An 11,706-nucleotide genomic window follows, 5' to 3' on the forward strand; every position below is an offset into this window, starting at 1 on the left:
ATGAAACTATTAATATCTCACAAATTACAAATGGTATTGAAATGCTTTCTTCGCCATTAGCTTCATTTCACCATTCTGGAGGTTTGTGTTAGTTTTTGCATCCATACGTACACAAATTCCACCTTGCTAAAAATAGTAGCCCTATCAATTTTAGCTCTTATTGAAAAAGAAACAATGTTTTTTTTTTGGGTGATGCAAGATTGCTCTTACACCCTGGATGCTTCTGCATCAGGAGTGTTGTACTTTGAATCACTAGAGGTTCACTAAAAATTCAATTTTGGCATAAATTTTGGTTGAGGCTGATTACATGGGTAACACCATTCATGATGTTGAAGTAGGTTTCTTTTGCACTAGAAAAATGGCTTTGGAAGAGCTGGCAACAGCTAGGTTTAAGGTATTCAAAGGCCTAGCATAGCTCATCTAACCCAAAGTTCCCAGACTCGGACTCGGCTCGGACTCGGCAAGGCCGACTCGACTCGTGACTTGGCTATGACTCGGCGACGACTCGGCTATGACTCGGCAAAATAAAAAACCCTTGAAATTTAGAGATTTTTAACGATTTAAAACTTGTTTCATGCACCCATTATTGAATAAAGCTTAAAGACACTATAACATCATCAAATAGAAGCTGATTTGATCACATACATAAACATACATCCATCACATGCATAGAAATGTAAATTGTAGCTGAAGGAAATAGAAAACATAGATATATAGAGTTATAAATGTTGTCAAATGTATATAAAATCCATGACATCAAATGTTCCCAAACATATATATAACTGTAAACAAAAACAAGTCTATGGCTCAGGCTCTAGCTAATCCTGAGCCTCAGAGTAGTCTGTCTGCCTCCTACAAATGCGTCTAAGGTAGGTCCTGGATGACTGAGAAGCCATAGTCTCCGCCTGTGAGGTGCCTATGCCGGATCGTGCTCTATCCTCCTCCTCTGCCATAGCCACAGCCTCAGCCTCTCTGTCTGCCTGGTCAACCCACTCATGGTCCTCCTCAGTGAAGACGGGATCGGTAGACTCAGTGATCCACTCAGACTCTGGATCGATCTCCGCTAAAGTGATCGGAGAGGAGTCAGTGTCCAAAATCTGTCTGGTCCTAAGACGGAGGTTGTAATGAACAAAAACAAGATCATTCAACCTCTCCACAGACAATCTATTACGCCTCTTCGAATGGATGTGCTCGAACATTAACCAATTGCGCTCACATCCAGAAGCACTGCATGGCTGGCTCAAAATACGGATGGCAATTTTTTGAAGGTTTGGGGTTGAGGGCCCAAACATTTGCCACCATCTATCTGAAATAACGAAAAAGAAAAAAAAATCAAACTCATTTCCAACTTTAAGGCTAGATTATAAAATAAAAAATTAAAATGCATAAGCCATAAACTTAAGAATCTTAAGTTTACATATATTTCTACCTGGCTGCAATTGTGTTCGAGCCTCTATGCACATGCTGCTTGAGAAGATTGCCCCTTCTCGATTATTATATTTATCCAGCTGGAGCGTTGTTCTTGAGGCTGTGCCATCAGTACACAACTTTTGAACCACTGTATACAGGCCACTAAGAACCTCCTCATCTGCCTTGAAGTCATCACGGAATCGAAATGCCGGATTGAGGTAATAGGCTGCTGCATGGATGGGCCTGTGAAGCTGGTTCTGCCATCTCCTATCAATAATCTCCCAAATGGGGCCATACTTATCCTCATCTCCTGCATATATGGACCTAATGGCCTCCTTGGCCCTATCCATACCCTCATATATATAGCCCATAGAGGGCTTCTCCCCATCAACAACTCGTAGGAGAACTACGAGGGGCTCAGTGACCTACACATAATGTTAAACAAAAACAATTAAGTCACAAATTAAATTTAAAAAAAAGAAAAATTGCAAAGTTAAATTGTTAATAAATTAAAATTAAATTACTAAATAGTAGATACTAGATAGTAGATACTAAATGTTAAATTGTAATAAATTTACCTGCACGGTTTCTCCACAGGGGGTCCAAAAACCTGACTCATCAAAAATGCAATTTACCACATCTATCCCTGCAGTGGTTGTAGCATAGGATGAGGAAGTCCACTCCTCACCAACAAACATACGCCTCAAAGCCGCCTTTGATTTTATCAAGGATTTCAGTGTGAGGAAGTTTGAGGCAAACCTCGTGATGCCTGGACGAGCCAACTCCTTTTGCCCCGTGTATTGCCTCATAATGCTAAGGACCAATGCATGATTGTAGATAAACTTGCTGATATATTTGGCCCTTTCAACTATTGATTTCACCCATTCAAGCTTACCAATATCCTCCAACATGAGGTCAAGGCAATGGGCCGCACAAGGAGACCAAAAAATTTTCGGGTGCCTCTCCATCAAAAGTTTACCTGCAGCAATTTTAAGTTAATTAAAAATTTTGATGTGTTAAGAAAATTTTAAATAATCATAGATGCCTCTCCATCAAGACTTGAAAAGTTCAAAATTTACCTGCAGCAACATAACTTGCTGCATTATCTGTCACCACCTGCACCACATTTTCTTCCCCCGCCTCTTGTATGACTTCCTCAATAGCCTCACATAAGTATGTGGCATTTTTCACATGTGAGGAAGCATCAATAGATTTCAAGAACATGGTAGATCCTGAAAATAGAGTTTCAAACTTTCAACAAATCAAAATTTAATTTATTCAATGCATTTAGGGAAGTACAAATTAGAATGAATCATAATCAATCACCTCCGCAGGAAACAAGAAAATTTAGGAGTGTTCTATTCCTCCTATCCGTCCAACCATCTGTCATGATGGTGCAACCCTTTTCTCTCCAAGACTGTCGGTGGTCCTCTAGCTCAACTTTCATATCCTCAACCATTTGTAACAAGAGGGGGCCACTTAACTCAGCATCGGTAGGGGCTTTAAACCCCGCACCACAAATGGTTATGGAATCTACCATGCCTTGCCAATAAGGAGACCTGTCACAAATAGATTATGATTAGACAAAGTAAAATTCAACTTCAAACTATAAATTTACTTTTAAACTTAAAGCAATCAAATCAAAAAAAATTACCTGGCTGCAATAAATGGAATGTTGCAAAAGTACCAAAACTTGCAAATTTGTTTTCTTGCAGCATCATGAACCTCCTTGTTCCAACCCATACCCTCAAGCGAGGGTTGTGCCCCAGGAGTACTACGCGGCACAAAATAACTATCCAACCTGGATTTCCGAACTCTAGGGCCAAAGGTAATAGTGCCACCAGGAGGAGTAGAAGTAGAAACACTAGCACTAGCAGAAGCACTAGCACTAGCAAAAGCACTAGGGTGAAAGGGAGGCATGGAAGAACCCTCTCCAACACAGCCTACGGATGTGGATGCGGATGCGGATGCGGATGCAGATGCGGATGTGGGTGCATGGGAGCCAATAGCACTTAACTCTTCCAATTGCCTCTTCTTGGTTAACTTTTCTTGTTCATGTGTTTCTAATTGGACATAACAGAAACGTTTTGCCTCAGGAGTTTGTAATTTGCATACCTCAATATCATGGCCAGGTATGCCGGCAATATGGTATTTAAATCTATTGATGCCACCAAAATTAATTTCTTTACAAAAAAAACATTTTGTTTGATTTTTTTGTCTGCCAATAAAGTCTTCAGTATATTTCCAAGCCTCATCCTTTTTAGGCATTGTGAAAAATGAATGTTTTTTAAACGTGAAAGCTGCTGCAATAAGAAAATTTAATAAAGTTATAAACTAATAGAAAAAATCAGGAAACCCTACTTTAAAAAAAAATAAAATTGTAAATACATGTTTACAATTTTTTTCTAAAAAAATGTAGGGTTTGCACTTTGCCATTATTCTACTTCTCTCATTGTAATTAAGCTAAAAAAATAAAAACATTCAAGATTTGGAAAGTTAACTGTTAAACTAAAAAAAAATTAACAAACAAATGAAAAAAATCCATTAACATACTTAAAAAAACAAGCAAAATCTACCTTACCTCTTTCAAATGAGTTGAGAAGTCTTGCTTTGGACTCCTTGATGCTCTCAATGCAAGCCTATGGCTTCCCCAATGTGATTTGTGGTCTCCTTGATGCTCTTCTTCCTTGCTGATTGCAAACCTATGGCCTCTTGTTTTCCTTCCTCTCTCTCACTTTTCCTCTCTTCTTCTCACAAATAACAATTAAAAGACCTTTTAGGGTTATACCAAAGAGAATGGAAAAAAAAAACAAATGAAAAAGCTCTTTTTTTTTTTGTTTTTTTAAGTTCGAATTATGCCTATCGCGCGGCCGAGTCCTGGACCTCGGACTCGGCGAGTTTTGGCAAAACTCGCCTGACTCGCGAGTCAGGCGAGTTTTGCCCAAAACTCGCCGAGTCCGAGCGGCGAGTCGGCAAAACTCGCCGAGGTTGGCTCGACTCGCCAACTCGGCGAACTCGCCTGACTCGCGGCGAGTTTGGGGACTCTGATCTAACCTTGTCCTTGAGAAATTCCTTGATAAAGTTGCCTATTGAGCTGATGATCTTGATCAAACAGTTTGTAACAACGTTTTAACTTTATGCAAATCATTGGAAATATTAACAGGAGGGCTTGGTTGACTAGTTACTACAAGGAGACGTGCCAAGTTTGGTTGAGTGGGTGGCATCTCAAGAAACAGAGGCATTGGAGGGTTTAGAACCATTTTTCCAGCTTGTATTACATAGTTTTCAGCTCTTATAGCCATATCATAAACATCAGGCAATGTTATTCCCCGCATTGACTGAATCATGACAGTCACATCATTGTTTAAATCCCTCAAATGATACAAGAATGCATTGTTTGGAAGAAGAGTGGAATTTATCCCATGTTTTTTTGGAATTTAAAATTGAAACCTTTGATGCATTCATGAGGGACTCTCTTGATAGTAGTTAATTGTTTCATTAGAAATATTGACACCTAAAATTGCACCCTCGTCGAACCTAGCTCAATATTTCAGAGACATCATTGGAATGATTTGTAAGTGTAGGACCTTTCTAAACTGGAGCTTAGACCTCCAATCAAACCTCTATAGAAGATTGGTTCCTTTCTAAGCCTAACTACATGTGTTGATCCAACTCAACTAAAATTAAAAATAATACCTATTCCTCTAAAAATTACAGAGAGAAGGAGAAAGAAAGCAATTAAATGGGAAAGATGGTGATGCACCAAGATTAAATATACTCTAACTTGCCTTAAAGAGCAAGACAATCTTTAGAACCGACAATGGATCACACAATTTATATTAGAACACTGTTAAGCAGTAATATATAGAGAGAATACAGCTGCAAGATGTCTACAATCAACTTGAAGCAGGCTAAAACAGATTGAAACCCATAGAATATGACTTAAACTCAAAAAATACGCAAATAACAGCCATAGAAGGAAGCAAAATATCAATCCTTTCATTTATTGCAAGGCTTAAGCAACTTTTTTTCCACTTTAAAGAATAACAAATCTATTGCAAAAAGAAAAGAAAATAATCAGTTGGAACATTGTGTTGAATGAGAACTCTTGGGTCCTTAATACCCACAGAGGAAAATATCAAAAATAGCCCAAACCTGGACATTTTATGGAATTTTGCATCTTTTCACACACAGGAGATCTGACTGAAGATTTCTTAGATCAGAAATCAGGAAAGGGTGGATAGGATCAAATGCACAACATGGAAGCATATAGTCATGATGCTTTTAGATAGACGCTTAGATGATGACAAGGTCCAATAACACAAAACGACAATAGTAAAAAGAGAAGTCGATCATCAAGCCAATTCTAACTAAGTGTACTTCCACAATTTCTAATCCAAGCTCCACAAAAGAACTGTTCTTGGCCTGGAACCATTGCCTCCCAATTTTCCAATCACAGATAACAAAACTTCGGAAAACTCGGTTCACATATAGCTCTAGATAACCTTGACAATATTCTCCCATATCAAAATTTTCTAAGTTCCTTTAATTGCCCTACTTCCTCTGGAAGTTTCTCAACCCTACACATAATGAAATTTCTAGGCATTCCAACAGTCCAAATTTCCAATTGATGTTGGAAGTTCTTTTAGCCCTGACAATGCTGATAATCTTGACAATCTTAGAAAACTAGGGTTCCCAAGGTCACAAGACAACTTCTGAATCAGGCGGCAGTTGGTAATAGACGACATCTGAACAGAAGCATATAATAGAAACTAAGGAGCACCTCCTTCCAATTGCTGGAGTGATACAGTTTAAAATCCCGAAACTTGACATTGTTCAATGTGGATGTAAATTCAAGCCTTTTGCATAAGCGTCAAAATTGAACTCAAGTTCTGCACTGCTTTGCTATGATTTTGAACAGGGGTTGCAATCAAGCTCTCTGAGCGGACACTCTTCAGTTGATTGAGTGAAGAGATCTAGACCTTTTATTCTGCCTTTTTGGCGCCGTAATTGAATATAATGACAAATTTTAGACTCATCATGGATTTAAGAAATGGGGGAAGAAAGTATCTTGTCCCAAAAAAGCGTAACAACAGAGCCTCTGTGCCATGGAAATTCATCTCAGCAAGTGCCCTTCCTCCATTAGGCCTACATGAACAATTCAGAAAGGAAACTGAATTAGATCATCGAGCATGGTAGTTTTGAAAGCTAATTATTCAGGTTGAATTCTTATCATATTAAAATTGAATCTATGAGATGGAAAATTGCAAGGAGAAAAGTGTAATCAAGGTTACACTATGAAAAAATTAATTTGAGGATTAAGAGCAATAATGTTATATAGCATACTAATTAAATAGTAGACCAAGGGCATCCAATTCATCAAGAAATTTTGAATAGTTTGCATAAATTGTTTAGCCTACCCCCTCAAAAAGTGACAAAAATATCAATATCATACTACTAGTTTTTCATGTGAATTAAAAATAATTTGATATATATGGCAACCAAGTTGCTGAGAACAATGATGCAAATATTCAAAATTATAGTTAATATTTCAAAGGAAATTTGGTGAAGTGGGTGAAACTAAATTTGGATATGAGTTTCGGAATAACCCACCTCTGTGAATGGAGAGATGTTGAGCATCAAATGCTCTATCATTATACAACTTGCAATTTCCTAGCAAAGTATGCTCTTTCCTAGGCATCAAAAACCTCTTTCCTTGTACTACAGTATCATGGTATCTCAGATACAAGGGCAATTCTCCCATTACATTGTGCTGAGAAAAGTATAGCTCCGAGACATTTCCATGTGAGATTGTTGCTCTGGTCCTAGCAAGTGCTACAACATCAGCTTAATGCTTAAAAAGGAGAACAAAAAACCCAATATATGAAAGGAAAGGCGATTACCCTGTAGTGCCAGTCAAATTCAACTGATCTGTGCTTGCAGGTTCTGATAAGATGACAAATGAATTGTGCCACTGTAGCTTCCAAGCATAAACCCAAATATCCAATAGTGCATTGACAGAGATTACCCTGTCCTCTACTAGTAAGCCTAAGTCTAGGAAGCATTCTTTGGCAATGTGGTCTAAGGAATCAATGTTGATCTCCATATATCTAACTAGCCCCTTTTTCTGAAAATCTGATATGTATTCTTCCTTGGAAATCTTGTCTTTTGCCCTCTCCCATACTGCATAAGGTTCCTCGTTTAAGGAGCTTCCAATCACCTTTAGAACTAGTGGCAAGCCATCACATTCTATGTGCACCTATAATTCAATAAATATAATGAAAATTTATCAAAAGACCAATTAGAGGGCAAGAAGAATTTGTAGATGTGGTACAAGCCATATTGTTTGGCAGAACATACTTTCAACTTCAGAATTAAATAGAATTTTATTCTTAGGTTGATAACATATTACACATAAAAGAATACTATTCTTATTCAATCGCATATTGGCTCTAGAAAAAGGAATTCCGCAAAAAGAACTTGTTTCAATTGAGTCTTGTTGGTCAGATGCAGAGTTTTATAAAGAGTTTTTGCTTCAAGACACTTTAAATTAATGGATCTATTATCGTTTTGAGGCAATTATTCTCATTTGTTCTTCTCTGTCCTTGTTGGTGGGAGTGCTGTTGGTTTTTTCTTGTTATTGTTGCCTTTATATTGTTAGTTCCTTATGTTTCTTCATATGATAATAGACTTAATCGATAGGGGAAGAGCACCAGTAGCCGTTATAGCTAACTTTGCACACCCAAAAATCCTAAATGATACATCGGATTTCAACAATTACTTTTTGGTCATCTTTGTTAGAGACATAACTGCTTACAGCTATTGTTTTAGCTTCTGGCTAGTAAACACAAACACCATTTAGAAGTGTCATCCGATACCTACTTAAAGATGCCCCAAAAAACATGCACTACAACCACCTCAAAAATTGACAATACTTATGCACAAATGCCCCAGTAGTTATGCTTTATGGGTACCAATAAAGTTGCACAACTCCTCCAATTAAAATCTATAAATTTTAGCTACTAAGAATACAAATGAGCTACTATAGGTACATGTGACATTTATTAATGAACTTTAATTATCATATTTTTGGTCTCTTTAAAGTTAGTAATTGGGGGGTTGGGTGAACAAGGAATGAGCAGTCATGGGACCTCCCCCTATGTCTTTGTCAATCTTATAAAAGAAAGAATTCTCTTCCCCATAAAAAATGTTCATCCATAATTAAAATAGTATTATTGACTTCTCTTCCCAATCAAAAATATTCACCCATAATTAAAAACATATTATTGAAGATTAAAAAATATAAATGAAGAGATTTTCATCTCACACTTTAACCTTGACCATAATATATTGATATTCAAAAAGAGCAAACTAATTTTTAATTATTTTAAAACTCCTTGTTAATTAAACATTTCTTTACAATTTCATATGTTTCGGAATCATAACAATTTTAACATGTATTTGTATTCCAAATTGTTCAAGTATACTATGTATCTTTAAAAAGAATCAGTATTGGTTCAACAATTAAAGGCAAATTACGATGTATTAGCCAATAAAAACACTAAAAGATCTATGAGTTGAAAAGAGGGAAAAAATACCTCTTTTACAAGATTTGTATCTACAGTGCATGGAATTGATGTCCGTCGAAAGGCCCAGAAGCAGGAAAGTGACAGTGCATCCTTTCGGCACAACAATGGCAACTGATACAGTCTGGTAGTCTGGGTTGTGGGGATGGTAGAAGTGTCTATGGTTTTCACAACTGATTTGTATCCTAGCCCTTCAAATAGCAGATTTTCCAGATTTACTCTAGACCAAACATCGTCCAAAATGGCAAGAGTTGCCTTAGGTAGCATCAAAATCGGCTGCTGCAGCTGCATGTGCCCATCTTCCAAATTCTGAAATTCTTGCCTCTTCTTTCCAGCAATCTTCTCCCACGTAGTCTCTGAAATTCTCTTTAGGTTTGGGACCTGTGAGACGGTAATGAAGATCAAACTGTTGCTGAAGGATCCTGAAATCAATAATAAAACAACTGAGAACCCTAGCATGCTCCAAAAGGTGTAAATAGACCTAAACCAGAGCACTATAACGATCACATTTATAATGGTAAGAATTATACCTTTAATGTGATTATCACTGCAGAGATCCAGTGGCACAACAGTTTTACCTGCACCCCCCATCCCTGGCAGCCCAACAACTGACATCTTGCTCTTTATTAAAAGCCGTTTCGGATCACCAATACATTTATTCAACGCTCCATAAAATTGAAATTTCCCTTGAACAATATATGTGGAACCCTCCTCCAATTCAGTACTGTGAATTAAATGAAAAGGGGCCATTTGTTGCGGTTTCTACAAATGGTTAAACCCTTCTGCAAATAGAAACTTGAAACTGCCTATTCTCCTTGCAGAGTTTCTTCAAATATTTCTTATCTTTCCAGGCTATCAGACATATTGTTTGATATAAGTAATAGGTGTGACACAGTTGCCGAACGAACATTCGTCTCAGTTTCCATCAAGGAGCAACGTAAGGGGCACGGTCATTAGGGTTTACGCGTTCTGGTGTCATCCATGGAACTCTCAGATGTTTACAGATTACACGCCAAAAGATTCCATTTTGCTTTAATTGCCCCGCCGAGGCCCTATTTAGTGACTTTTACAGTAAAATAAGAAATGAAATCTGAGGAGTTCTAAGAGAAGATTTTGTATAATCCATCAAATATTGTATAGAATTATAAGCAAAAATATATAATCTGTGATTTAGATTTTCTAAAATAAAATATCAATAGTGATTTGAAGTCACAATAAAAATTCTTTGTCAACAAGGTCGATCATCAAATTTAGCATTTATGATTACATCACCACAAAAAAAATTAAATTTTATTTATGAACCAAATTTGTATGTATAGTCGCATCAAAACAAAATTTTATAAATATTATTTATAAAAAATTTAAAAATTTGACTTTAATTGCATATTTAAGAAGATTTTATAAATATTATGGACAAAATTTTTATAAATTAGAAATTATGAACCAAATTTGTATATATTGTTACATCAAAATAAAATTTTGTAAATGTTATTTATGAATCTAACCATCACTCTATTTCTTTAGAAGGAAGTTATTTTTATCATCTATTTGCTGCCTTCTATGTAATTTCTTATGCATTGTTTCAAAAAAAAAAAATTAAGTTATTTTTTTCCATCCTTAGAACTTGAAGTTGTTTTTCCATCTTGTTGTCTTCTTCTATGTGATTTCCTTTGCATTATTTTAATATCTTTTTAAAAAGTTATTTTTCCCATCCTCTAAATTTGTTTAGGAAGCTCACTTTTACAATAAATTGTTTTGGGAGGTTATCCTTATGGAGGGATGCTAAAGTTTTCACTTTGACCACTATTTGGTTACTTTATGTTTTGGCTAATTTGTTTGTAGAATTCGGCATGAGAAAAAAAATATATTTTTTAATGGTATAATTTTTAAAAAATAATTTAATAGCTATGTGTTAATTTTTATTGGTTTATTCAAATTTTATTAAATACATTTATAATTTTACTAACAATAACATAGAAACCACAATCAATTAAATTATATTTAACTTAAAAAATTATAATATTTATATCTGTACATATTAAAATATGTTGGTATGTTGAAGTACCACTCATTTAACTTGCCTTGAGTCCAAATAGTTCACATTTGATGATGTTCTCCTAGTCTATACTAGAGTGGGAACTTTGGAAGAGGATTTTGGTATCCAACAAAGCATTAAAGGTAGAGTGTCACTGCCCTAATAAACATGAATGAAAAATATAGAATCATACACAAGGTAATAAATTTTACAAGAAGAGGGCATGTTGCAACTCAAAAATCCTAAAACAACCTCTGAAATACTAAGGACTGACCATGGCTTGGCATCTAGTTCATCCTTGTGATTGGTGTTTTTGTCTGGGTTTCGAGTCCCTGTAAAACCTATTTTACTCTAATTAAAAACAATGGAGACAATTGTTTACAAGTGCATGCTACAATAGCTACCTCTCTACAACTTAGAGAGCAACTTTAACAATAGACAAACTATCAAAGTTTGAAACATGAGAGGCCAAAAGCATGAAGTTGTGTTGCACTTGGGGCTAACTAGGGATAGTCTCATTGAACTACCACCTTGCCATGTGGCGCCCTATGTCATTAGCGTGGTGCCTAAATGACGCCAAGAGTTCGACTTCATGTTGCACTTGGGGCTAACTGGGGATAGTCTCATTGAACTACCACCTTGCCACGTGGCACCCTATGTCATTAGCGTGGTGCC

The 11,706-nt window shown here is 36.3% G+C and overlaps 2 protein-coding genes across 4 annotated transcripts; both read right to left on the minus strand.

Annotated features, from left to right (window-relative positions):
• Positions 1-688: 688 nt before the first annotated feature.
• Positions 689-4,303, minus strand: LOC131050150 (uncharacterized). 2 transcript variants are annotated; one of them, XM_059219651.1, is made up of 7 exons: positions 3,992-4,303; positions 3,065-3,710; positions 2,737-2,969; positions 2,490-2,642; positions 1,989-2,389; positions 1,430-1,835; positions 689-1,306 (listed from the first exon to the last, which is right to left on the minus strand). In XM_059219651.1, the coding sequence occupies exons 2-7, from the start codon at positions 3,676-3,678 to the stop codon at positions 819-821; spliced, it is 2,295 nt and encodes a 764-aa protein (XP_059075634.1). In that variant the 5' UTR covers positions 3,679-3,710; positions 3,992-4,303; the 3' UTR covers positions 689-818. The 2 variants fall into 2 exon arrangements, with proteins under 2 accessions (XP_059075634.1, XP_059075633.1); XM_059219650.1 differs by having other exon boundaries at positions 3,065-3,713.
• Positions 4,304-5,389: 1,086 nt separating this feature from the next.
• LOC131037789 (probable disease resistance protein At4g33300) lies at positions 5,390-10,122 on the minus strand. Of its 2 annotated transcripts, none has more exons than XM_059219653.1 (5): positions 9,527-10,122; positions 9,009-9,418; positions 7,314-7,669; positions 7,024-7,229; positions 5,390-6,558 (listed from the first exon to the last, which is right to left on the minus strand). In XM_059219653.1, exons 1-5 carry the CDS (start codon positions 9,744-9,746, stop codon positions 6,527-6,529), a joined length of 1,224 nt encoding a protein of 407 aa, XP_059075636.1. In that variant the 5' UTR covers positions 9,747-10,122; the 3' UTR covers positions 5,390-6,526. The 2 variants fall into 2 exon arrangements, with proteins under 2 accessions (XP_059075636.1, XP_059075635.1); XM_059219652.1 differs by having other exon boundaries at positions 7,024-7,235; positions 9,527-10,121.
• Positions 10,123-11,706: the final 1,584 nt, after the last annotated feature.

This window comes from Cryptomeria japonica, chromosome 4 (assembly GCF_030272615.1).
Source record: "Cryptomeria japonica chromosome 4, Sugi_1.0, whole genome shotgun sequence".
In the NCBI taxonomy this organism is placed as follows: Eukaryota; Viridiplantae; Streptophyta; class Pinopsida; order Cupressales; family Cupressaceae; genus Cryptomeria; species Cryptomeria japonica.